Here is a 23,799-nt window from a genome sequence, read left to right as displayed (position 1 = left end):
ATCATCATTAGAATTAGTATTTCATTCATAAATCAGAAAGTACTAATTGCTCACTGATGAATAACCCATGATCATTAACTCTTTGCCTTCTTCTAAAACTTAGTCTTCTTTTTTTCATGTGAGGATTAGTACTTCTTTTTGGAAAGGAGCAGGTTTGCTTCATAAAATAAGGTACTAGTGTGTAAATTAATCTTTCTTGCCCTTGCCAAAGGCAAAACTTCAGTTTTTTGAGGTACTACTAATAGTAGAAAATGCACATAAACCAGCAACTTAACAAGCAGCTTTGTTTCCAAACAGGCACCTTGTTTGTATCTTTATTCAACATCTTGACAAAGCAACATCCAACATCTTTGTCAAAGCAAATACGTGTAGTATTCCAGTCAGAGTATTATGTTAATTTAATGTAACTTTGCATAACTTAAACATATTCTGACGATGACTTCCATGGTTGTCCTTAGTGATGTTTGATTATATCCTACTGAATGCTTATCTTATTTTTTCTATAAATACTCCTCATGAATTTTATCTGTCTGAATAGAAGGACTTCTCAGCTTTCATTATCAGAAATTAGTGTTGTTCCCAGCTTTTTATTTCACGATAAAAATAGTCTTTGGTTTCCTTTATGTGACTGTTCTGTCAAAAGCAGTAAATGTGGTGATATAGAGATGTTGTTCCCTAGGCAATATTCTTAGGTGTGTCTAAAAGTGTTTTGTTTTTAAGTGTTACATCAAACGTAATTCACAGAGTGCTGCTATAAGTTCATGCTTTAGCAATATGACTACCCATACAGCTGTTTATGTTTTTCATTGTCCTGCATAGAATCAAGTTCTAATTCTAAACTATATCTAACCACTGTTTTGAACTATACTCCCATTATGCCACAATAAGAAGGCTGAAAAAACTTACACAGTTCCTTCTGTTAAGGTAACACTGACTAAAGAAAACTCATAAAGAAAGCTTCCCAGTATCTAGTTTAATGCCAGCTTGCCTTTAAGTAGTTAATTCTGAGATGTTATTGCCTTATCTGTAAAAAATCAAGCTGGGTGTTTACATAGTCAAATTCTGGGGTTACTTATCTGTACAAATTGACCAGTTTTAGGCTATTCTGACTCCGCTGTTTTCCATTAATGTGATAGCAGAGAATCAAATGGGAGTGAGTTTTGGAAGGAACTCAGATTGCACAGGCTGCTCACTTGATCTGAAGCACTGAAACACTCAGACTTGAGATGTGCCTCGGCTCAGAGTTCTCAGGAGCATTCTTTTGGCAATGGATGACTCTCCAGGGCCAAGCTATGCCTTTGATGTTTGGCTTATGAGGTACTGCTGGGGAATGCAGAACAGCTGTGACACTGGAGAGAAGAGTGCCACATACCTGCTCCCAAGACAAGGATGTTGTCATTTCCATCTTAAGAGCTAGGCAATGCATGTCTTTACTCACCACTCATCAGTTTGCATCTTGTTCCTTTTTAGTTATGCCAGAGGAATGGTGAGGAAGGAAGTCTCTGTACATCCTGTTCCTCTTTCTCAAGCTCTGTCCCGTGACTGAGAAAACATTATGTAGACATTCCATCTAGAATGACAGCTGTCCCACGAAAGTATTACAGTACTGAACACTTGAGTTTAGAGCAGTTTGATCAAAGCCAGCTCTTGAAAAATGCTTCCCCCAGGCCTAACAAATATCGTAGAAGTGATTTGAACCACTCACCTGCTTCTTATAACTACAGTGAGTATAACATTTGAAGAGAAACACAATAAGCCTGAATTGAAGACTTCTACAGTGAGGACCAATGTGATTTTGGGAAAAAAAAGCCTATCTTGGATCTTACTAGATGCTTACCACCAGCTTCAGTAAGAGTTTGCATGGTTCCAAGAAGGATATTTTTTGATGATTATGGTCATCAGAACTCCTGAGTTGTGTGGAGATGTTTACCTCACTGAAAATTCATCTAATAATAGGACTAAAATAGTCAAGTGCAAGCTTTATCCAGTTTTGTTCTTTATGAGCGTAGCATCAGGCAGAGTTCACTGTGAAAATATAGAGGTCGTTATAGAAAATAACACGTCTCTTTAATGAACTGTTTTTAGTCAGAGTTTGTGCTAGTTTGTAGGACATTATACTTTGATTATTTTCATACAAGGTCTGAATCATTGCATGATGTATTCAGATTATAACTCCTTGCTGAATTATTACCTAAGTGAAAAAAATCCTGGATCCTTGTCTTGTGGTGCGCTGTTTTACTTAGCAGATCTGCTGATGGAGAAAGCAGCGGTTATGATAAAAGGGATTATATAAAAGAGCGCCTGCTGAGAGTCCATGGCACTGTATAGGGTGATACCAAACATTGTGTTCCCCAGGGCAGGTAAAATAATTAGCTGCAGGACTGCCACTCAGTCTAAGGGATTAATTAGAACTGGAGGTGGTGTCGGGGAGGAGGGAAAGCAGCCATAAAGAGTGTCAAGATCACTCTGGCCTGAAGCCTGTGTGATTTGATGTGAAATAGCAGCAGCTGGCTGTAACCTTAGGAAGTGCAAGTGAACAGCAGGTGGTAATTCCTGTCTCATTTACCATGTCTTCACAGGAACATGTAAGCTTGGGTTTATTGGCAGGTCAGAAGGAAAATCCTAAGGAGGACTGTGACATTTACTGTACCGAGCAAAGGCAAAATTCAAAATGGAGTGTACGCAGTGTTAGTGTAAATCTACTAAAGTGTTTGCTCTTATATCTGCCATACAGTAGGGTTATGACAACCTTATAGACTAGACCTTGCTGTAGACCAACACACAAAGTTGAGCATGTGAAAAATCTAGGACTCTTAGTGAGAATGACATCTCTGAAGACTGTGATGGATGTAACAGGAGAATTATTTCATCAAAGTAGAGTCAGACAATTATGTGAGGGTCTGTCGTTCTTTAGTGTTTTCAGTGACCATTGCGTGGTGGGAATGAGTGGTCTTCATCTGCATTTCCAGGTGGGCAAGCAGTACACTGCATTATATGGTCATGGGCCTGTTAGTATTTGCCAGGCATTGTGTTTTGCTTGGCATTTGGGCAAAAATTGCAGCAGCAACATCCAAGAAATGTGTTAATGTAGAAATTGTTACCAGTTAGTGTTTCAGAGTGAGCTTAAGCTGCTGTCAGCAGAATTTAGTGGGCCAGTGGCCTCTGCTGATCACTGTAGTCTTTTGTGCTCTCTGAGGGCCTCCCAGGGTGTAGAACAAGATCTGTTCATATTCACAGTTCAAGAATCAAGCCAAATAAAGAGAAGACTGAATAACACAGAATCTGTCGTTGAGAACAACTTCAGATAGAAAAAAAAATAAAACATATCTAGGGGATATTTGAGGGGGTATTTATAGAAGAGTGACAGGAAAGGAAGAGAACTCATTTTGTGGAAAGGATAGATCATTTTATGCCTTTTTGGAAGTGTATTGTTTGCCAACATAAGCTTTCATGAATGCCAGAAGATGCAGTGCCTTCTAAAACCTCTCACGCATGCATAAACCATGCACTCGTAATTTCTTTGCTGGGTTCCATTTAATATTCTTCTATTTCTGACCTCTCCAGAAATTATTGTTTCATATGGGAAGATAATCTAGGTCCAAGCTGACATTGCATTTTTCCAGCTGTTATCTCTGAGATTATCAATTTAGGGAAATGGAAAGAAGTTTTTGTTCAACTTTGGAACATGCTGAAAAACATTGTTGCTGAAGGAGATGGTTTCTCTTTCTCATAGGTTGTTTATGTTGACAAACCTGCAGTACTGGTATACACTTGAACTTGTCACTGTGGTGTTGGAAGCACTGAAAATGAACTGTGAAGTGCTCCACATAAATGTTTGTTTGTGGAGCTGCACAAAACATTCAAAACAAACAAAAAAAAGCAAAGCAACATTTGCGGAGCATCTTCTGAATCAATTCTCAGTTTTATTTCCAAATTCATCATGAATTGAATCAAACCTCGTATGAGTTTTGAGTTTCCCCCATTCTAAATATGCCACGTTTAAAGTTAACTATAAAAACTATCATGCAGTAATGATTAAAAATAAAGTGCTTAAAAGATTTTCTCGTTATCCCTTTTATAATTAAAATAAACAAAAAAAACCAACAAAAACACTAAAATGCATTGCTTTCCACTCTGATTTTAGATCTATAGGTTTCTTGTTTGTACCCATTTCCATTACGTGGGTATTGTAGATTTTGCTTCAAGAGGATTGAATCGTGCACAGCAGGACTAATGAGTCACAGATGTAAAGATTCTGGCACAGTACCATTTAATAACTTCTTTAACTTATATTCCATAATAAGATAAATGCAAATTTGATACATCTGTTTTCTAAATGGTGTATCATTTCAGCCTTAGCAATGTCTTAGGAATGAGCTTCTTGAAATGTATGGTGGTTTAGCCCTTTTTGGCTTGTTTTCTTTTTATTTGTTTCTAAAGAGATCTCAGGTCATCAGGCAATGCAGTTAGCCACAGCCAGGTTCATCAGAACAAAGTGGGAAAGTGGGTAAAACTGCCTCTTGATTTGATGGGATCCGCTTGCAGTCTCAGTTTCACTAGCGTGTATCAAGAATAAAGTTGCACTAGCAAAGGACATGTTATGTGCATCAGAATGTAACTCTGCCTTTTTAGGGGGCCTGGGGAGGAAGACCAGTGTGGTCCTCGTGATCCAGAACATGTCTGTTATGATTGCAGGTGACGATGCACAGAGCAAATACTTGTAAAGGTGAAAGATAGATGTAGCTGCTCTTGCCTGTTGGTGCTTTCCACAAGGCTGGCTTGACTGCAAAGCATGCTGCCCCATGATTACAGGGGTTGCCCCATCAGAGCCTTGATGGAGGACTTAATGAAAGCCACCTTGTCTGGCAGACAAAGCTAGGTGCAGCTTTCCCTTTTGTGGGTGCAACTCTGCAGTCAAGCTACACTGAGGCCTCACAGCAGGGCTGTGCCATGGAAATAACACTTGTGTCCATGCATATAGGGATTTTAGGCATACCAGAGTGTTTTACCTGTATGCCTTGGCCTGATGTCTTAACCATTTCCTGGCACTCCATGAACAAACCTTTGAGGACCTCTGCTTCAGGATAGGGTGCTGTATCTAGAGGACTTGGGGATTTCTTTATTTAGACCTGTCCTGCTCAACAGTACAAGGTTTCAGCTTAATGAGGAAGTCTAATTTGCACCCTAGTAGGCAGCACAAGAAGGGTGCTGAAGTGAGAGCAAAGCTCTCAGAGCAGGCTCTAATTACTACATCTTTCTTTTTTGTATCAAGTTCTGCACACGTGGGTAGAGTAGAATATGAGAGACCACATGCAGCTTACAGAGCTCAATGGGCAAAAATTTTACCCTGGTTTTGAAAATGCTACTATGTATATGTTGAAAATATTAACCTTGGCCATTGTGGACTCCCCCAAATCTCTCAATAGATCGTTGTTCAGTGTTTATAATTGTGTATGTATCATCAGTTTATGTGCTGAATGTCGTATGTAAAACAGAATGCGAGGAGCAGGATGGTAATTTCACAAAGTGCCTCAAAATTCCCTGTCACCACTGTCAAGTTCTTCAGCAACCCAGAATCATAGCTTTCTGCAGAGCTGTCTTGAAGGGTTGTAGCACGTTTTAATGGAGAAACAGTGCAGTCATCGGCTGGCTGATAGCCTAACAACTGTCAAACAATCCCAATAATTTACTGTAATTTTAAGGAGTCACCTCTATGCAACTGCTCCTTCTAAAAATCTGTTTATATTGTTGTCATGAAGTAACAACCTACACACACCTATAATGCAAGCTTAATTCTGTTTCCCATATGACAGAGAGGCTGTTTCCTGTCAGTAGGCGATGTGGGGTATACTAAAGATAGTGTTTGTTCTGTCTGTCTGTCAGTAAATTGTCTCCGTGATGTTTGTGCTGTGTTGTTTTGGTTCCATGTTATGTTGTGTCCCTAGGGTCTGCCAGGCTTCCCCACAGTTGCTGCTCTGCACAGTAATCAGATCCTCACCGTCAAGGTTTGTGGTTGACATGTACCTGTTCAGTCAGGTCTCTCTGTATCAGCATAAAGGTGCACATGAAATAATTACTATTACTGCAGGATAGCCATGAATCCTTATGTTGGGCCTAAGTCTCTGCCTTTGCATTGGTGTATACGATTCTGATGCAAAGCGTGGGATCAAATCTGTAACTGCATACAGCATTAACCCCAGCAGCACCCATGTTCTATGTGCTCGGTCAGCATTTTGTATTTCAGTTGAGAATTTTCTGCACTTCTGCTTCTCTGTGGCATACAGGAGCGTTGAAAATGTCAATGAACTCTGTACTGGTTGAATAAAGAGTCAGTTATATGTGTTAGATATCTGAAGTTTAATCTGTATGCGCTGATTTTTCAAAATGCATTTGCAAATTAAGCAGGAAGAATTGAGCAATCTGGTCAAGCTGGAACTCCAATCCCTATTAAAATGACACCATTGTTCATGGCACAGTATGCTGGTTAGAAAATCTGACTGAAGGTTGAACTGGTGCTTTGTGTCTAGAAGCTTTGCTGAGAGAACAACATGCAAAAATACTCATTTTTTTTCATAGCCTAGATAATGGAAAAAATAAAAAATAAAGTGAAGAATTCTCCTGTGAAATCTGGGGAGAAAGGACTTAAACAATTAAAGAAAAAAATGAGTTCACAAAGGGCTAAAAGCACAGTTTCTCTCTGGCAGAAGCACCAGTTCATATAACTACAATAGCTATTACAAATCTAATGAATGTATCTTTATTTCTTTCTCGGGCCTTCTGATGTCTATTCTTCAATTCTCTCATCTCTGATCTTCAACCTTTGACCTCACCTGCCTGATCAGATGGTGTTTCCTAAAATCAATCATGGGTTTCTCTCTGCTGATCAGCAGCTCATTAAACGCCGCCTCATTAAGGTAGTGCTTCATCTCACTGGAATCTGGTTCTTCTTTACATTCAGTTTACTCTCTGCTTTACCTTTTTGTCAAAAGCCTTCTTATAACAAGTTGCTTATTTGAAAGTTCAATAACTAAGCAATCGTTAATGAAATTAATGCTTTTAAATACTATGGGTAGCCGTGCTAAATGGTCCACATTTAAGTTGCAGTTAGCATTTTTAGTGTTTTGCATCACTGTACTGGAAATCAAATAAGTTGAGCACCATTTCTGGTGTTTTGACAAAGGCTGTATGTTTTGGCAACTTTCTTGGAAATCGCCTTTTACAAATTAGTAAGTCTAAATCATTAGGGGATTTGTCTAATTATCGCTCTGAAAGAGCTGACCAAAACAGATGCAAAATTCTGTATGAATTGGTGGAAAAGCAGCTACTTTCCATGCTCATTTTTGAAGTCTGTCCACGTAACATTGATGGGCTTGGAATGTTGCCAGACAAACTGTCTAATTCTGGCAACACGACTTTTTTTTTTTAATCTTCAGCTTTGTCATGATTATGCCCCAATCATGAAATGAAGAGCTGCTTATTGAAAAGGGTTACTCTCTATGAAAAACTGCAGGAGTCAAATATTGCAAAGCTACCCCAAATTCTAATTCTTGTCCTGTGGTAGAACGAGCTGTTTACAGTTTCAACCTTCTGCTCTGTGGCTGATTGCACTGGACAGGTACAACCTGTTGGTCTTCAAGGCAAAGTGCAGTCTTTGCTGTAAAGAGCAAAGATGTCAGTGTTTAGCTCATGGTAGCTTCTTTAAAGTTGTCTTGCATTCTTTCTGGGAAACTGTATATTTGTATGGTTGATGCCTGTAGAGCAAACTTCTGATTATGTTATTTTGTTGTGGTAGGGGGACCAAGGACAAGCTGGACCCCCTGGGCCTCCGGGGCCACCAGGACCCAGAGGTCCCCCAGGAGATACAGGCAAAGATGGTCCTCGAGGGATGCCTGGCGTTCCGGTGAGTTAGTCTGTTGGTGTCCAAATTCTTGTCAAGTATGTAACAGCCAAAGGTGGTTTGTGAGGTAAGAATGGCAAGTAAGACACGTGGAAGCTAAACCACAGACAAATTTCACAGTGCACCTGAAGTCCCTCTGCCACACGCAGCAAGTTCATAGCAGGGCCAAGAGTAACACCTAGGTTTCTTGCCTCTCACCCCTGACGGTTTTCCCCACACATTCTAAGGTTTCTGAGTTGTTCACTGATGTTTTAATAGCTGTGTGAGAAGGGTCTGCCTCCTCTACAAGCAGCAAATGTTCCCACTCAGACTTCAAGCTAAAGCCGAATTCTAGATGTCATTGCATAGGCTAGCTTGACTTCTCACTTTCTAATGATTTAGCCTCAAATTATGAAATCAAAATAATAAACTGCTAAATGCTGCTTAAAGTATGATCAGTGTTGGAGTGAGATTCTTCCATTTCTACACAACGTTAACAGTACAGTTTTCTTCCGCTCATCATGTTTTAGATGCAGGATCAGGATCCTTTGGCATTTTGTAATGTGATATTAAACACTTCATTAAAAGATGCGTAAATGCAGGTATTTGGTTTTTTGTTTTGTTTTTGCAAAATATGAGTATATTTTTGACTCTATCATTTGTAACCTCTTTAATGCTCCTTTTTTAAATGTTTTTCATTTTGAAATAAGTATCTCTCTGTTCATCATGAATTCCAGTGCAGTGTCAGTGCGGAAGCTGAATCACAGGCAGTACACTTGACAACTGAAATGTCAAATGCACAGATCTGGTAAACACATCCCCACACCCGTCACAAGTAAAGATCACAGCTGAGAGGATGCTTAAGGAACTAGCAAGGTGAAGACATCTCTGGAAAAAGAAACGGCTTTGTCAGAGGGAAAGCATAGCTCATTATGTAGGCCAGGAGAGAAAGGCATAAAATTTCACCACAAAACCAAGAAAGAAAATACCTAAGCTCCTATTTTAGTCATATTTCAGATTGTCTCATTTGAAATTGACACTACCTGTATCAAGTGTGTAGCATCACGATAACCATCCCTGGAAATGTTCAAGAAACATGGAGATGTGGCACTGAGGGTTAATTTGTGATATTGGTGATAAGTGGGCAGTTCAGTTTAGGTGAGATGGTGATCTTTTCCAAAACTTAATGATTCTATGAGTCTAATTGAGGCCTGTTGTTATCCAGCATTGGGCTGATAACTTCTAGCACAAGGTTATGAAGTGACACTGAAAATCTGTCACTTTTCATTGTATGTCTTTCTTTGGCCATCTACTGATGTCTTGTAGTAATGTCTTCTTCTAATGTGGTAAATTTAACTCTGTTCAGAGTTGCTTCTGGATTGATGTAGGGAGGGTGAGACTGAAACCACAACCAATTTCTAACTGCAAGAGTTTTAATGGTCTTGCAATCATTTTTATAATTCACATGCAAGAGGCAAGAAGAGTCAGCTAGTGTTGCTGGTCACAGTCTGACTGTGAATTGCTTGGGTTTTTTTGCTGCTTAGCAAAGGGAACAATAGTGTTTCTCATGACAGAAGTAATGCATTTTGTGCAATTAGGTCATTCCATTTTGTAACAGTTCTGTAGTGATTTTTGACTTTAGATGGTGAGAGAGTGTTTCTTTTTATAGATTTGTTTTTTGTTTCTTTTTGTTTAGCTGTGTTTATCTTAAGCCCCATAGCATTGTGGAGAATCAATTTGTGGTACAGCTTCAGAATCAGATAAAATCAAACTGGATTGCTAACTATTGTTATCATCCTGCTCCTTCTCAGTGTCCTGCATCAAGAGGAAAACTTGTCCCAGCTTTGTATCTTTAAAAGGCTTGTGTGAAAGAGAGAAACAGCAAAATAATAGTTATACTGCATTACAAGTAGGAGCTCTGTAGCATTAAAACTGAAACTGTTAGTCCTTACTATGGCCTGCCTTCATTGTAAGGCAGTCATTTCCTTAAGCAGGCTTTCATTTCCTTTTATGCAAGGTACTTATAATCACCAGAACTGCAAGAAAATGTTTTGGCCGCTGCCTTCCCCCATGCCCATACACTTGCTGTGCATCCCGAGAACCTCACACGCTCAAGAAAACAGAGCCCATGTGAGCAACTCCAGCAGCCATCGTTACTTCTCTTCCTCTGCGTAGCAGTTTTGAGGAACAGTCTGTATGCTAACATCTCCATCTGTGCCCACAGATCTCCATCTGTGCTGTTGTTACCTCACATGCCAGAAGTGTGCATCCTGTTCCAGACACTTAGGTGTCTCTAAGTTTTTAAGAGATGAGGAAATGTTTGTTTCTGGGACAGAAAGTCTTTAGAGCTGAGAAGGTAGAAATGTGAGGGAAATGCTGTTAGGCCTATTGGAAGGTCTGACAGGAACCAAGGAAGAACTAGGTCATAAGAAAGGATTTTGCAGCCTTTTGCTAAGCCTTTCCTTGGGTGTCAGTAGAAAAACCTCTTGGAATCTGAACACGCTTGCCTTCCAAATGAGCAAAAAGACCTACAGTATACGCTTCCCCCACCATAGCTTTCCTGCCACACATACACCAGCACTTTGAAAGTTTAGAGTCTCAAAAAAGAAGCACAAGGAAAAATACTTTCTTTTTTTGCTGGTAATAAATCGGTAGATAATGTTACAAAGTTTTGAAATTATTTCAGCATGGAGATAATGCTTCCCAACATTTATAGGCATATCCTGATGCCTGTGTGATTAGGTGAGATCGTTGTATACAAAAGTAAGCAAGGCTACAAAGAAAGCTGAGAAGTTCAAGAAGCTTGAATAATTTGCTGTCTGAAACCCCTGCCTGCGTGGTTTCTCTTTCCCTGTTTTTTTTTTTGGTGTTTGCAGATGCTACATTTGTGCATCTGAAAGCACAACTACCTAGATATGCAGCTCTGATTCTGTTGAGTTGCCAAGAACAGTAGCATCAAAACAGTTCCCATCGGTTCGTGACAGGTTCTCTTTTATGATAAATCTGATAAAGATGATCCTGCAGCTGTGCTGATCCAACAGCACATGGACAGCCCATGTGGTATGGCATCCATTTTACTGTCTCAAATGACAGTTGAATGCATTCATTTAAGAAGAAGTAAGTGAAGATAGCTCCTCACTTCATGTAAACCTGTGCCCACAAAGAGAATTAATTGGGAAAATGAAGGGATAGCATTTTGAAAACCAGTCCAGGTATTTAACAGATGAACAATTACTGCATAGCTTCAAAATGTCACTGTTTGTGGGTATATGTAATATGATAATTAGTAAGTTATGCCTGCTGACTGAGGTGATGACATAGAACACTAATTCTGGAATATGTAAACAGTGATTCAGCATATATGCAAAAGAACCTCTATCTGTGTTCTTTAGCACCACTGACTTAAGTGGAATGTTATGATTGGAACCAAGGGGCTGAGAGTCAGGATACCAGTGCTTAACTTTGGCCTGGAGAACTACATCATTAAAAGATTGTAAAATAGTAAAGTCTGTGATTTGATCTATTACTTTAAAAAGGAAATGTGTATATATATGTGTGTGTGTGTATTTAATGTGTAATCAGCTGCCATACCTGTTAAATAATGGAATTTTTAAAGAGATTGTTAGTAAGTAAGGAAATGAATTCAAGACGTGCTACTCAAATTATTCATATTTTTTGGGTTTTTTTTGTAGGGCGAGCCAGGAAAGCCAGGTGAACAAGGGTTGGCAGTAAGTACTCTTTCAGTTTGCTAAGAAACTAACAGACTATAACATGCTTCTTAAACCATGGAATTCCAGAAAGCTTGCTAACTGTATTTCCCTCCTTTGTCACTGACTACTTGATGTCTCATTTGCAAAGAAAATGCTAGAAAAAAATAGAATTTTAAACAAACATACAGTTGCTTATAATATAGGGCCAGAATCTCCTTTCAGGCTGCAGAAGTATAGAGGGCACAGCAAGGTAAAAACTGCCATGTCAGGTGTGCCTGACTCATGGCATCCACTTAATGCTGCCTCTGAAGTTGAGCTGGTTCCACACTGAGACTGTGGAGCAGCACAGCAGCCATCTACTTGTTTAAAAGGCCGAAATCTCAGCAATTGTTCTGGCCCTTTGCCTGATGGAACAGTGAAGATGCTGCACAGCATACAGAAACTCTCAGAATATTATCTCCTGAGGGTTTTCTTTTCATTGTGTGTGGGAGAATCTAGAAGCCAAATGAATGCACTTTTTACAAATACTCTGATATGGGAGTAGATGTGTTCTGTTGCAACAAAATCTAATTAGCCCTTTTCATTTGGAAGCAAATCGAAGCTCCACTGGTTGTAAATCAGCTTCAGACACGGGGTAAAGCATCTGAGGTTTCTGCTTGTCATGTGGTTCCAGAACTGTGAAATGTTTTTTCCCTTAAGATTTCCCTAAATACTCGTGGTTGTTCTTATTTTTTATGAGAAGTGACATAATTGTAGCCCATGGCATGTGCTTTTGATTTCTGAATGCTTCTGAGGAGGAAAATTATATGCTCAGCAATCAGCGTGAATATGATTAGTAGCTATTTGAATTTATGAAGTTTTAAAGAGATGCGATGACACTTTACATTGACAATTTGCAAAACGTTTTGGATTGGCAAAATCCAAAGTCTTTCAGAAGAGAGAGAAAAGATTGAGACTCCGAAGCATCTACTTTGATCAGGAAGCTAAATTTTTTGTAGCTTCTCTTTTCAAGATAAAAATTTAACAGAACTAAAATTGCATCTCCCAAAGGTACTACCTAATGTTTTAGCACATTTGTGTTCTCTGCTGTTCTGTCCTTTTCATTTTATGAGGACTTACTGTTAATAACATGTATAATAGCTGGGAACAGCATTTTCTTTTTTGGTTTGTTTATTTTGATTGTAATCTCTTATTTGCCCTCTGGACCCCACTTAGTCAGATTCTGCAGCAGTGTCTTTCTTCTGTTCAAGACCAGATCATCAGGGTCACAGAATCCCCAAGGGTCTTTAAAGCAAAAGAGTCTATTGCCGTATTCAGGAGATTCTCACTGCTCTAGTCATCTGCACATGAGAAATAAGGAACTGCTATAGAACTCTTTGTTTCTCTGGTTGCTGATGTGTTTAAATAGAGAAAAAGGGTATTTTAAAAATGGTATCAGCAACTGTAAGCTAGAGGGGATTTTTTTTTCTAGTACTTTAATTTCCAGCTCCAAATGCCTGGTCTAAAAGCCAGTGTGATGGCTTCAATGTTGAGTTTATATGTAGATCAAGAAAAGATCAGGTTATCGGAGAGACATTTTATTTTCATTTTTCTTGGTTACTTTGACATACGCGTTGCACCAGTACAGATTTCTATGTCTTCCCTGTGGAAAGTGCTGAAGCTATTTATACAGGTGCTATCTGGTTTCATTTGATATCTTCCATCATACATTTCTGCATGAATATCTCTTTACTTCAATATCGAAGTTTGAGGCACTACTGCACAAGTAGCTGATTTCCAAATAGTCATACTGCAGAACTGTGATGCCAAAGAAAAACAGGTATCATTTTCTTGGGGAACACAAAACTACCTGCAATTCTTTTTCTTCGTTATCCTTTCATCTTTTCTGCTCTAATTTTATTGGAAATCTCAACCATGAAGGGGCTTCTACATTAAGTCTTATGTAAAGAGTAGTCTGTGTTTCACACTGTTTCTGAAGACCAAGTTAAGTTATTTATTTGTGTGAGAAAGGATCTCTAGGTAGATGGGTTCCATAAGGCACCACCAGTCCTAATCTCCTGAAAGCCCACCTGCTGGGGGGAGTATTGAGGTTTCCAACTTGTCCTCATGTCCAAGAGCTTTTCCAGGAAGTAGTCAAGCACTGGAGCGTGTTCTCTGGCTCTTCTTCTGGATAGAGGCAAGATACAGGCAAGGACAGCACAAGTTGCCCTGAAACAATCCCTAAATTTCCAGTGTACTTACTGAGGTTGGTGGAAACTGAAGGCTATTTGTATTCTAAAGGATCACTATCTCGGCAGCTTTAAATAGCATGATACTATTCAAGCAAAGAACTGCAGGCCTGACCTCTAGATTATAACAGAGGGATAGAAGCTTTTCTCTTTCAAAAGTGATTTATGCCCATGTCCAGCATTAGTATGCTGGAATGCAGAGAATGTTACTAGAGCTGGTAAATTCGGTTTTAACCTTGGAACCAACAATGACACAGCTTGAAATTACTTAGTTTTCTGTTTTGTCTTTTTACAAGGAGTGGAATAAGACCCTTGAGGAGTGAAAGATGGTAGATAATGAGATAACAGCGTGCTTTCCAGCTTGTGTCTCAGAATGTAACACAAACCTATTACACATCTTGAGTAGTTTGTGATCTACTCCAGCAATGTGTGACTTGATTCTCAAAAAGTTAAAATCATTTTTAATGCATTTTGAGTTCTAGGAACGTCCACGTTCTTATTGTTCAGTGAAATAGGAAATCTAGGAACACTAGTGAAAATGGAACAGTTTGCACTAAGACTCTGCTGCCATATTCTCCTCAAATTTTATTGAAATTCCTTGTCAATAAAGAAAAAGGAAATCATGTTTTAGATGTGTGAGAGAGAGCAGTGGTAACGATTTAGGACTTTTCTCCCTCTTAGGCAGGAGAGGTTTGCTTGGACCAGACAGAGAAAATGACAATGAATTCTCTTGTTTGAGTTCAGCTTTGTTTTGTTTTCAAAATGTTTTTGGTGCTTTTAATTTAGAACTATTCTAAACCAGTACATAGCCATAGAAGTTTGGAGGATCATAATTTGCCATCATTTCAGCTCTGTGGAAAATTAGTTAATTGGACGAGTCAGCTGCTTTTTGTCTCTGAATAAAATATATTTTTTTTTTCTCTAGAAACTGGCTTTAAAGATGCCTAAGTAGTTCTACAGATGTTTCACATGAACAGAATGTCTAGAACAAGCAAAGAATTCAGGTAGAGATGTCCCTTGCTAAAGAAATCTATACCATAATGATTAACTAAAACACAGTTCCCTCCACTTAAAATGTATCATTTTCCAAACTAGCAGTTTTGTGCTTTTACAGTCTTGCTGGACATCCATTCAAGGAAAAAACAAAACAAACCAAACAAAAAAAACACAAAAAACGTAGTGGTCTTACTAGTGATTCAGAATAAGAACTTTCTTCCAAAGGTTATTTTCATATACTTGAAAGACGGTGAAAGGGCATAACTTTGCAATTAAATCTATAAAACCTCACATCTTTTAAAATGAATTAATATGCGTTTTTCATCTGAGGTTAAAAAAAAAATAAACAAAAAAAATCACCAAGGGTCATCCAGAAATGGCTGGAAAGTGCTGCTGACTTCAGTTCAGCCTCTCAGGCCAACAACCAAGGACAGATCTTCAGCTGGTGTGAATCTTCTTAGTTCCTCTGGGAAATTACTAATTGTGAATTTGTTTTCAGCGGCCAGAGTTCTGCAGCAGCCTTGTTTATTTCATTCTGGTGGCATGTCCACAGTCAGTTTTAGAAAGTGTGGTTCCCAAGCTGTTTAGCTGCAAAAGTTTACCAAAAACTATTGAAAATCTCAGTCTGCACCTCCCACAGCACATACTTATTTTTTTCCCCAATATAGATTCAGTGGCATTAACTAATAAGGAAAAACTGTCTTTAGGATTTTGTAATCTCTGTACTTCGGTGATGGTTGTCTGGGATGTCAGAGCAGTGACTAAGAAGATGACAATGAGGAGCTCTGCCTGAGCACTGATTAATAGCTTCTGCTGCACTTTTAATCAAATAAGGTAGCACATGGGACCACTGCTTAATGAGGATTTATATTAATTTCCATCATAGTTGATCTGTTTTCTTAGCCAGTATCTTTAAACTTGGGCAGTTCATCAATGCTAAAATTTTACACTTTGATGCTAGTACTCCAGGCATCACAATCTTTATGAAGCACTCCTCAACCATACGAGAACACATTTTCAGAATTACACTGTATGCCCGTTCCACACAGCAAATGAGGACAACAGGCAAAATAGAGGCTCCTCAGAAATGCAGATGAATGCTGTTAATGAAACCTGTGGTTTTCCTCTTCGTGTACATTTGTTATTTTAAATTCCCTTCCTAAATTCTTCATCTTCAGCTTTGTGGAAATAAGGAAGTATTTCATGATTCCTATAGTACCAATGAGGAAATATGTATTCTCAGGTACAGTTTTGTTAGATCCTTAGTCCCATAAAAATATAGGTATGGTACCTTCTAAAGGCCTTCTATTACAAGGAGTTTTTACTTTAAAAAGGTAGTATGAAGGATTAAAAGACTAAAAAGTAAAGGGATTTTGGTGGTGGTGTTTTTTTTTCTTTTCTTTTTTTTTTTACCAAGTTCTTGGAATAAGAGTTTCAATGTGAACGTATTGCACTATTGTGATGTATTTTTGTTTATATTTTTTTCAGTATACCAAAACTTTCACTTTCTCATTATATTTTTGTTAAGCATTTTCATTTGGTGTTTGTGCTTGCTGTCCTTGACATCTAACACCTTACAGAACAAGTCATTACATCTACCACAGACCTGCAAATGGAAGATACTCCAAGCTTTCTATTTCATACATTTCTTTAAATGTTAAAGTGAGCTACTTGAAGTTGAAAATTAAAATGCCCGGGGAGGCTGTTTCTGAGGTATCACACCCTGAATTACTGTGTCTTTGAACTGCAGCTTTAACATTTGCAGAGCAGAATTATTTCTTATTTTGTAGTTTGCTGAAGCATCAGCAGCAAAGTAACTTTAAAAGGAAAACTGCAACATAAGAGATGTCTAGAAAGAATTCTGGACTCAGTGAATTTGCTTTGACTACACCTGTGTCAGCCTTTTCAGTTGTTTTTCTTTTTTCTTTTTTCTTTTTTTTTTTTTCTTTTAACTTCAAGTAGTCATTAGTAAAAACACCTGAATGTATCCAGCTGATATTTGATATGAATGAATCTCCGTAGATCCCTTGATTTCAGAGAATAGTGGCTGAAGAACAGTATTCATAGTGGAAATACCTTAGTGTCATTGAACACATACTTTTTTCTTTTATCATTGGATGCCCAATTTTTCCAGGTGCTTAAGTACATATCAGACAGTGCTCCATCTCCAGAGACATAAGAATTGTAATTGAATTTCTTCGCAGCAACACAATTGCTTTTTCCACCCTTCAATTGAGAAATTAAGTCAATGAGAATTTACTTCAGTAAATCTGTACCATTGCTTGTCATATCTGTATAGGTAGTTTACTGAATTACATAAGGTTGAAAATGATTTTAAGAAGTGTTCAGGATATCTGAAATAATAGAGATTTACTGTCAACCAAAATTTTCAGCCAGCTCGGTTAAAGTTTCTCAGTGAATTCATAAGAAGGAAGGAAGGAAGGAAGGAAGGGAGGAAGGAAGGGAGGAAGGAAGGAAGGAAGGAAGGAAGGAAGGAAGGAAGGAAGGAAGGAAGGAAGGAAGGAAGGAAGGAAGGAAGGAAGGAAGGAAGGAAGGAAGGAAGGAAGGAAGGAAGGAAGGAAGGAAGGAGAGAGAGAAAGAAAGAGAGAAAGAAAGAGAGAAAGAAAGAGAGAAAGAAAGAGAGAAAGAAAGAGAGAAAGAAAGAGAGAAATGTTGATTTTTCAAAGATTCTAATTAGTCACTTTAAAAAAATCAGTGATGTGAGTTTTCATGTACATAGTGCTCTTCTCAGATCAATTGAATGCTGAGGGGGAAAAAAAAAGCACAACATATGATCATAATGCATTTCCCATTTTCTATTTGGATTCTCTAGAAGTTATCAATTATATCTGTATTGTACATTCTGAGTACTTACAGAATAAGAAATAGTTGTAAATTGTGTCTTTTTATAAAATGTGTCATTTTAAGCTTTTAATTGCAATTAGCCTGCTGAACGTAGCTGTATTGTTGAGGACTGTGCTGGTCATCAGATGGTGTAATAGCTCAATCGTCATCAGACATGAGAATAACTTCCAGTCTGAGTAAAGGTTTAAGTACCAGAAATGGAAAACTACTCACTATTTAAAATAACTGATGATGAGTGCCTAATGTGCTTCTCTGAATCATCCATTCTAAAAGTGTAGTGAAGACAAGATTTTTCTTCTGCGCCAATACTTTCTTACACAGTAAGTCCTCTGGAGGATCTGGAATGGTGGCAGCAGTGGAGGGAAAATTCTAAGGAAAGAGATTTTTCTGGAGACATCTGCAGTATCTTGAATCAAATCCATCCCGCAGGTTGACAGCTGCAGACTCCAGGCACAGAAGTGCTCAGAAGAGCAACACATTTCACAGTTTACTTTGGGGGATACTCCTAATATCCGAGTGGCTATTTTACCTTCAGATAGTAGCTTTGTTTTGCAGGCTTCCAAATGATATTTTGGTTTAGCTGAATGTGTCCAAAAGATTTTGTTTAGCTTCTTATGTAGTTAGAAACTGAAGAGTCAGCATTTATTCCATGCACATAAAAGTGACAGGTATGAAATATGAATTAGTCTTCAGTTATTCTAGCTTATTGATGGAGGCTAAAATAGTAGAACTGTTTAGTATGTTAAAAGTCAAAAGATAAATAATGCCCAGGGCCTGGATATTTGGAGATTATTATGGTAACGGTGATAGAGGAAAACTGTAGTTTGAGCTTGAATTTCTTGGAGTTTTTAGGGTGTTAGCCAAACCTGTATATTTCTTGGAGAAGGGGAAGATTCCTGGGTTATCATTTGCCATGCAGTGAGGCACTGGAAGAAACTTCCTTCATTTTGTAGAAGAAAGGGAAAAAAATTGTTTAAATTGAATGTGTTATATCTGTAGTTCAGTTCCTTCCCCAGTTGGCCACTCTCACCTGGCAACATCCTATTGATTTTTTTTTTTTCCATTTATTTTTCTTCTTCCCCTTCTTCAGTATTCTTGGAGAGACTGCTTACAAGCAGTGTTCAGGTAATAGGCTGTTCATTTACCATAGTCATGGCTACAGGTGTTCTTATCCTCAGGTAAATCTTAGAATTCAGGCACTTACTGAAAAAAGAGATTTAAATAGCACTTTTCTGAAATGCAGCTGACTGGTGGGATTTTTCTCCAGTCAGAAAAAGCAGGTAATCACTCTATTCACTGCTCTAATTATCATCAGATCTGAGTGCTTGGTTATTTTCATGTCCTTTTAAAGAAAAGAAAGTAAATTTGTCACTCTGTATCTTGCAGATGGTTTTCTATTTGCAAAATCTGTCCCTTTGAATAAGAGAGATGCTTGCAAGACCCTCATTTTTCTAAGACAATCAGGCAAAAGTTTCAAGGAGCAACACTGATTTGTACTTTTGTAACTTTTGGTCCTCAGTCTATACATGCAAATACATGCTTAAAACTGAAAGACTTTTGTTCATTTCAGTGGAATCAATACCAGGAATTACAAGCAGTGGAGCTTTTCTGTGTTACCAGTTTAATGTTGCATCAGTGCAACATTCCAATACAAACTGCACCTACCAAAAAAGGAAAATTTAACCTATATTCACACACTATCTTAAACACAAAATTGGCCCAACATTTTGAAGCAGCAATCCTATTGTTCAAGATGAAATCCTGAATAATTCCTGTTCTGACCTCAGTTCTTCTTTTATCTTTTCAAACATTACTACAGGTTGGGATCTCTCATTCTGGCTTTTTGTTTTTCAACTTGACACAATCAGAATTAATCTCTTTTGAGTTTGCCTCAGCACTCACAAGCTAAACGAGCACCTCCAGTAGGAACATATGGAAAAGAGTAGATAACCATACTGAATGTGGTCTGGCTTTAATAAAAACAGACTGTCAGATACATGTTTGGCTGCTCTGTTTCCCTGCTGCCTCCTCTCTTTGCTTTGGCTACAAACCAGCTGGGTGCTTCAGAGATGCCAGGTGAGAAATGGGTCCAACTAATATCAGTGAGACTCACTCCTGTAAAATGTGAAGCAGTCAACCTTTTCCTGGATTTCCTGAATTCTCAGATCATAAGGGCAAAATGGTGCTTCTTTTCTTCCCAAAAGCATTCTTAAAGATTTCTGAAATATTTTCTATTACTTGTGGCTGATGGCACAAATCATGTGTTAGTTAAACTGTATTAAAAAATTTCAATACCGTTAATGATCTAGAAAGTACAGAGAGGCTCATTCTCCTCTCTCTCAAAACAGAGCAAAAACTTACTGGCATAAACTAGGTTTTTGCAGAAAACTTACTGCCAAGCAGAAAAATTACTGTGAACCACGACAATGATACCATCATTGTTATGGTATCAGAAGAAGAAACACTTTTTTAATGCTGACAGATTTGTTGGTATTTGAAGAAGTAGATGGGATGGAATAGAAAATGTTAGGGAGGGGGAAGTTTGAATCTTCTACTTAAAAGTTAAATCTATTCCAAAAAAATAGAAGATCATTGTGTATTTTCTGTAAAATATTTTACTTTTTGTTGGTGCAGAAAATTTCTGCTGGTTTCAGTCCAGTATCTGAATACTTACACAATAGAACAGTTTTAATTGGACATTCAAGCTTAAATTAGCTAGAGTAATTACATTTTATTTCTCTTTGCAGGGACCTCAAGGGCCTCCAGGACAGAAGGTATAGTATAAACAACAATACCATTATACCTCCTGGTTCCAAACTGTAAGTGGAAAGGTGAATGGAATTAGCTACTGCACACCACCTTGAATCTGGTAATTTAGATGCTGAATTTTGTTTTTGCAAAATGTAGTCATATGACGTTAGACATAAGATTTCCCATTTCCTCCATCATAGGAAGTTCAAGCAATTCAGGGCGGAATGTTTTTAATCTGTCTGCTTAACTTTAAGGTGAAAAGGTCACTATAATTTTCTTATTCATGTACTGGTACAGCTATGAAACTGAAGGTGAAACATTGTGAAAGATGGAGAGATAGAATTTCTGATTGAATGCATGTCCTTTCTCAAGTAGATCAATGCCATATGACTAAAAAATGACCAACAGAAACAAAAGATATAGGTGTTGCTGATAAATGGTTCTTGGTTGGCTGTATTCAGGTGGTCTGCTGTTGTCTTCCTGTTCCTTTGGTAACCAGAGATCTGACTTCCTATATATGCTTTCAGCATTATTTGCACTCATTAAAACTGACTACCTCAGTTTGATGGAGTGAGCTTTGGATTTATGGAACTGCACCGTTATAACAGTCCTAGCTATATTAGCAATAACAGCTTGTAAGTGGCACTATTCCAGCATCTTACCCACACACCACCGAGGCAGGTCATATTTTGAGACTGATTTCAAAAGATAAGAGGTGATGGAAGATATCTAATTAGAGCCGGCTTAATTTGTATAAAGAGAAAAAGTAGGGGAAGGAATAAGTAGTATTAATATTTGTGGCAAAGCTGTCACCTCTTTTTCTTCTTTCAAAATACTATTTAAAGTGAAGGTTTGCTTGCATCTGTTAAAATTTAATTTCTTGAAGAAACAAAAGTCTGTTGGTATGTGAAAACCCAGAGCCTGTAAATCCGTGGGATTTTGCTGTGAACTGTGCAGTTCACAAGCTGATGGAGAAGGCTACCTTTCATGTTTAGTAGTGCAAGAACGTGACATTGTAAAGCTCATCTCATTCTGAAGTTGACATTACAAATAGCATAGGGGGATATTTTATATGTACAAGATTGAGAAAATTCATGTTCTGGTGAGCTTCGGAATATATGATAAACATTTATTGGTTAAGGGTATGGTAGAATCAATTTTATTTAGACTTCCTGATATCTCATGTTTCATAAGAAAAGTCAGCAGCTGTATGAGACTATCCCTGGGAAGATTAACTGTTACAAGAAGGGTAGTTTATTCAGACTGATGTCATAATGCCCTCCTGAGCCTTTTCTTACAAGTTTCTGGAAAAACTAGACAAAAGTGGCTAGCATTCATGACTGTGCATCCAGCAAACCTGTTCAGGTGTTTATTAATGGAAAACAAAAATATTCTATAAAAGGACATTGGTAATTTGCGCTGTCAGGCTGAACTATTGTGGATTATCCCTTAAAAGCTTTTAGATTGACCCTGCTAATTATTGGGCTTGGAGCATCCCTCCATTTCAGATGCTTGAAAGCATTTGAAGTTTTAATGATTTTGTTCAGGCGCTATGTTAGGTGTTCTACGTTAGACTGTGTCAGAACAAACTCAAAATTTATCCAAAGCATTACATGGAATTACATTTTAATCCTTACATGTTTTACATAGCATTCATAACAAAGTTACCACCAACTTGAGGCTTCTTTCTGAAAGAGGCTGTGCAGTGGGACAGTCACTAACATGTATGTCATAAGAGCGTAAGAATGTACATTGTAAGAATGTTTATGATTAATATAAACAGTTGTCTACAGACAGGAGGATTTAACTTGAATAGAAATTAGTTTTTGAAGATTTTATTGCACTTAGAATATGCTGGCATTCCCCGTCTTTTTTGGGTACTGTATTAAGAGGTGAGAGTTTTCACGACTTGTTTAATTTGTTAAACACTGGCGTCTGTTTCCCACCAGGGTTCTGTTGGAGTGCCTGGTGTTCCTGGGAAAGACGGGCAAATGGTGAGTTCACTTGACTCTGTCAACGTAGCAGTTATTTGTGTCACTGATTAAAGCAACTCAAGGCTCATTCACATGAGCAGTTTGCAGAAGAACATCCAAGGTTCTAATTTCTAGTCAGTCTCAGGGAAGAGACTATAAAATCTGATTTGTGCTCTGAATTCGTTGTTTTCTAGTGTTAGCCAGTGAATATGGTTACTTCAAAAGTCTGATTTGGTGATGACTGATAAACATCCAAGTGGTAATGTGTATGACTTTATTCAGTGTTCTTATCAACTGCATTTTTTCTACAGCTTCTTTTGGTTTAATTCCTGTTAACTCAGTTCCATGATGCAAGTGGTCATGTTTATGTGTTTGTACAGTGGCAACACAATATAAAGAATAATTAGGCTGGAAAAGCAGGTAGAGAATAAAATAAAATCAATAATAAAATCAAAGTTGGGAATGAAAATAAAGAGAAATTATTAAAAAAGAAATAGTCTTTAGTGCAACTGGGAGGAGACGGTAACTCAGTCAAGTCAGTGTTATGTGTCACTAAACTGACTCCTAGTCCGGGACAGTACTCCATAAAGAGCAGCAGGGCTGTTTCAAAGCCCTGCTAAGGTTTGTTGGCAAAGCTGTATGGTGAAGTTTTAAAATAATATCCCTCCCTGGCTGCAGGCAGTATTATCCATCTGTTGTTCTCATAAGCACTAACATTAATAGTGAACTTGAAAAGCACTTGCAGGGAATACCAAAAGGAAAATGATAGTTTAGCATGTTCTCTGTATTTGAGAAGTAATCAGTGATAGTGTATAAAGACCATTTTACATATGGGATGCTCGGAAAGTAATGTCTCTGTGGAAACTATAACAAATACGAAGTGCACAACAACACTATTTGATAGAGCACATTCTCAACTAAAAAGCACTATTTTTCAGCACAGTCACCACCATTAGCTATGTGTTTTGGCCAACAATGAACAGGAGCCTGCATGCTGCTCTCATGCAAATCTGCACCAGAGGAGATGACCCACTATTTCACAGTGTCAGTGGCAGTCATTGTCATTGCTAGAAAATGTTGCTCATGCAGTCTGTCATTCACTGGCCCGAACAGACAGAAGGCAGAAGATGCTAAATCTGGACTGTACATTAGGTATGGCAGGACAGTTAGACAAGATGAGCAATGTGCTCCATGGTCTTTACAATGGAATACAGCCTGGTATTATTGTATGGCAAGAGAAGGGTTGTTGTCTTCTTCGGTCTCACTGTGGAAGTTCAAGCTTCGACCCCTTTGCTATCCCAAGCACATCACTTCACCTGCTGAGGACTGTGTCTTCACTTATATTGGAAATTCACGTCTCACCACTCCATGGATAGCTGTTTTGACTCTAGCTTACAGTG

General features: G+C 38.2%; 1 protein-coding gene across 1 annotated transcript in view; it reads left to right on the top strand.

Annotated features, from left to right (window-relative positions):
• COL25A1 (collagen type XXV alpha 1 chain) overlaps positions 1-23,799 on the top strand; it is a 279,646-nt gene that overhangs the window by 186,279 nt on the left and 69,568 nt on the right. The window contains exons 8-12 of the mRNA XM_072335135.1: positions 6,843-6,914; positions 7,793-7,900; positions 11,569-11,604; positions 20,423-20,449; positions 22,376-22,420. Coding sequence (XP_072191236.1) covers positions 6,843-6,914; positions 7,793-7,900; positions 11,569-11,604; positions 20,423-20,449; positions 22,376-22,420 — 288 coding nt within the window. The remainder of the gene's footprint in view (positions 1-6,842; positions 6,915-7,792; positions 7,901-11,568; positions 11,605-20,422; positions 20,450-22,375; positions 22,421-23,799) is intronic.

Source organism: Excalfactoria chinensis, chromosome 4, assembly GCF_039878825.1.
Source record: "Excalfactoria chinensis isolate bCotChi1 chromosome 4, bCotChi1.hap2, whole genome shotgun sequence".
Classification (NCBI taxonomy): Eukaryota; Metazoa; Chordata; class Aves; order Galliformes; family Phasianidae; genus Excalfactoria; species Excalfactoria chinensis.
Note: the sequence above shows the minus strand (reverse complement) of the source record. Positions and strands in the feature narration are given on the sequence as shown.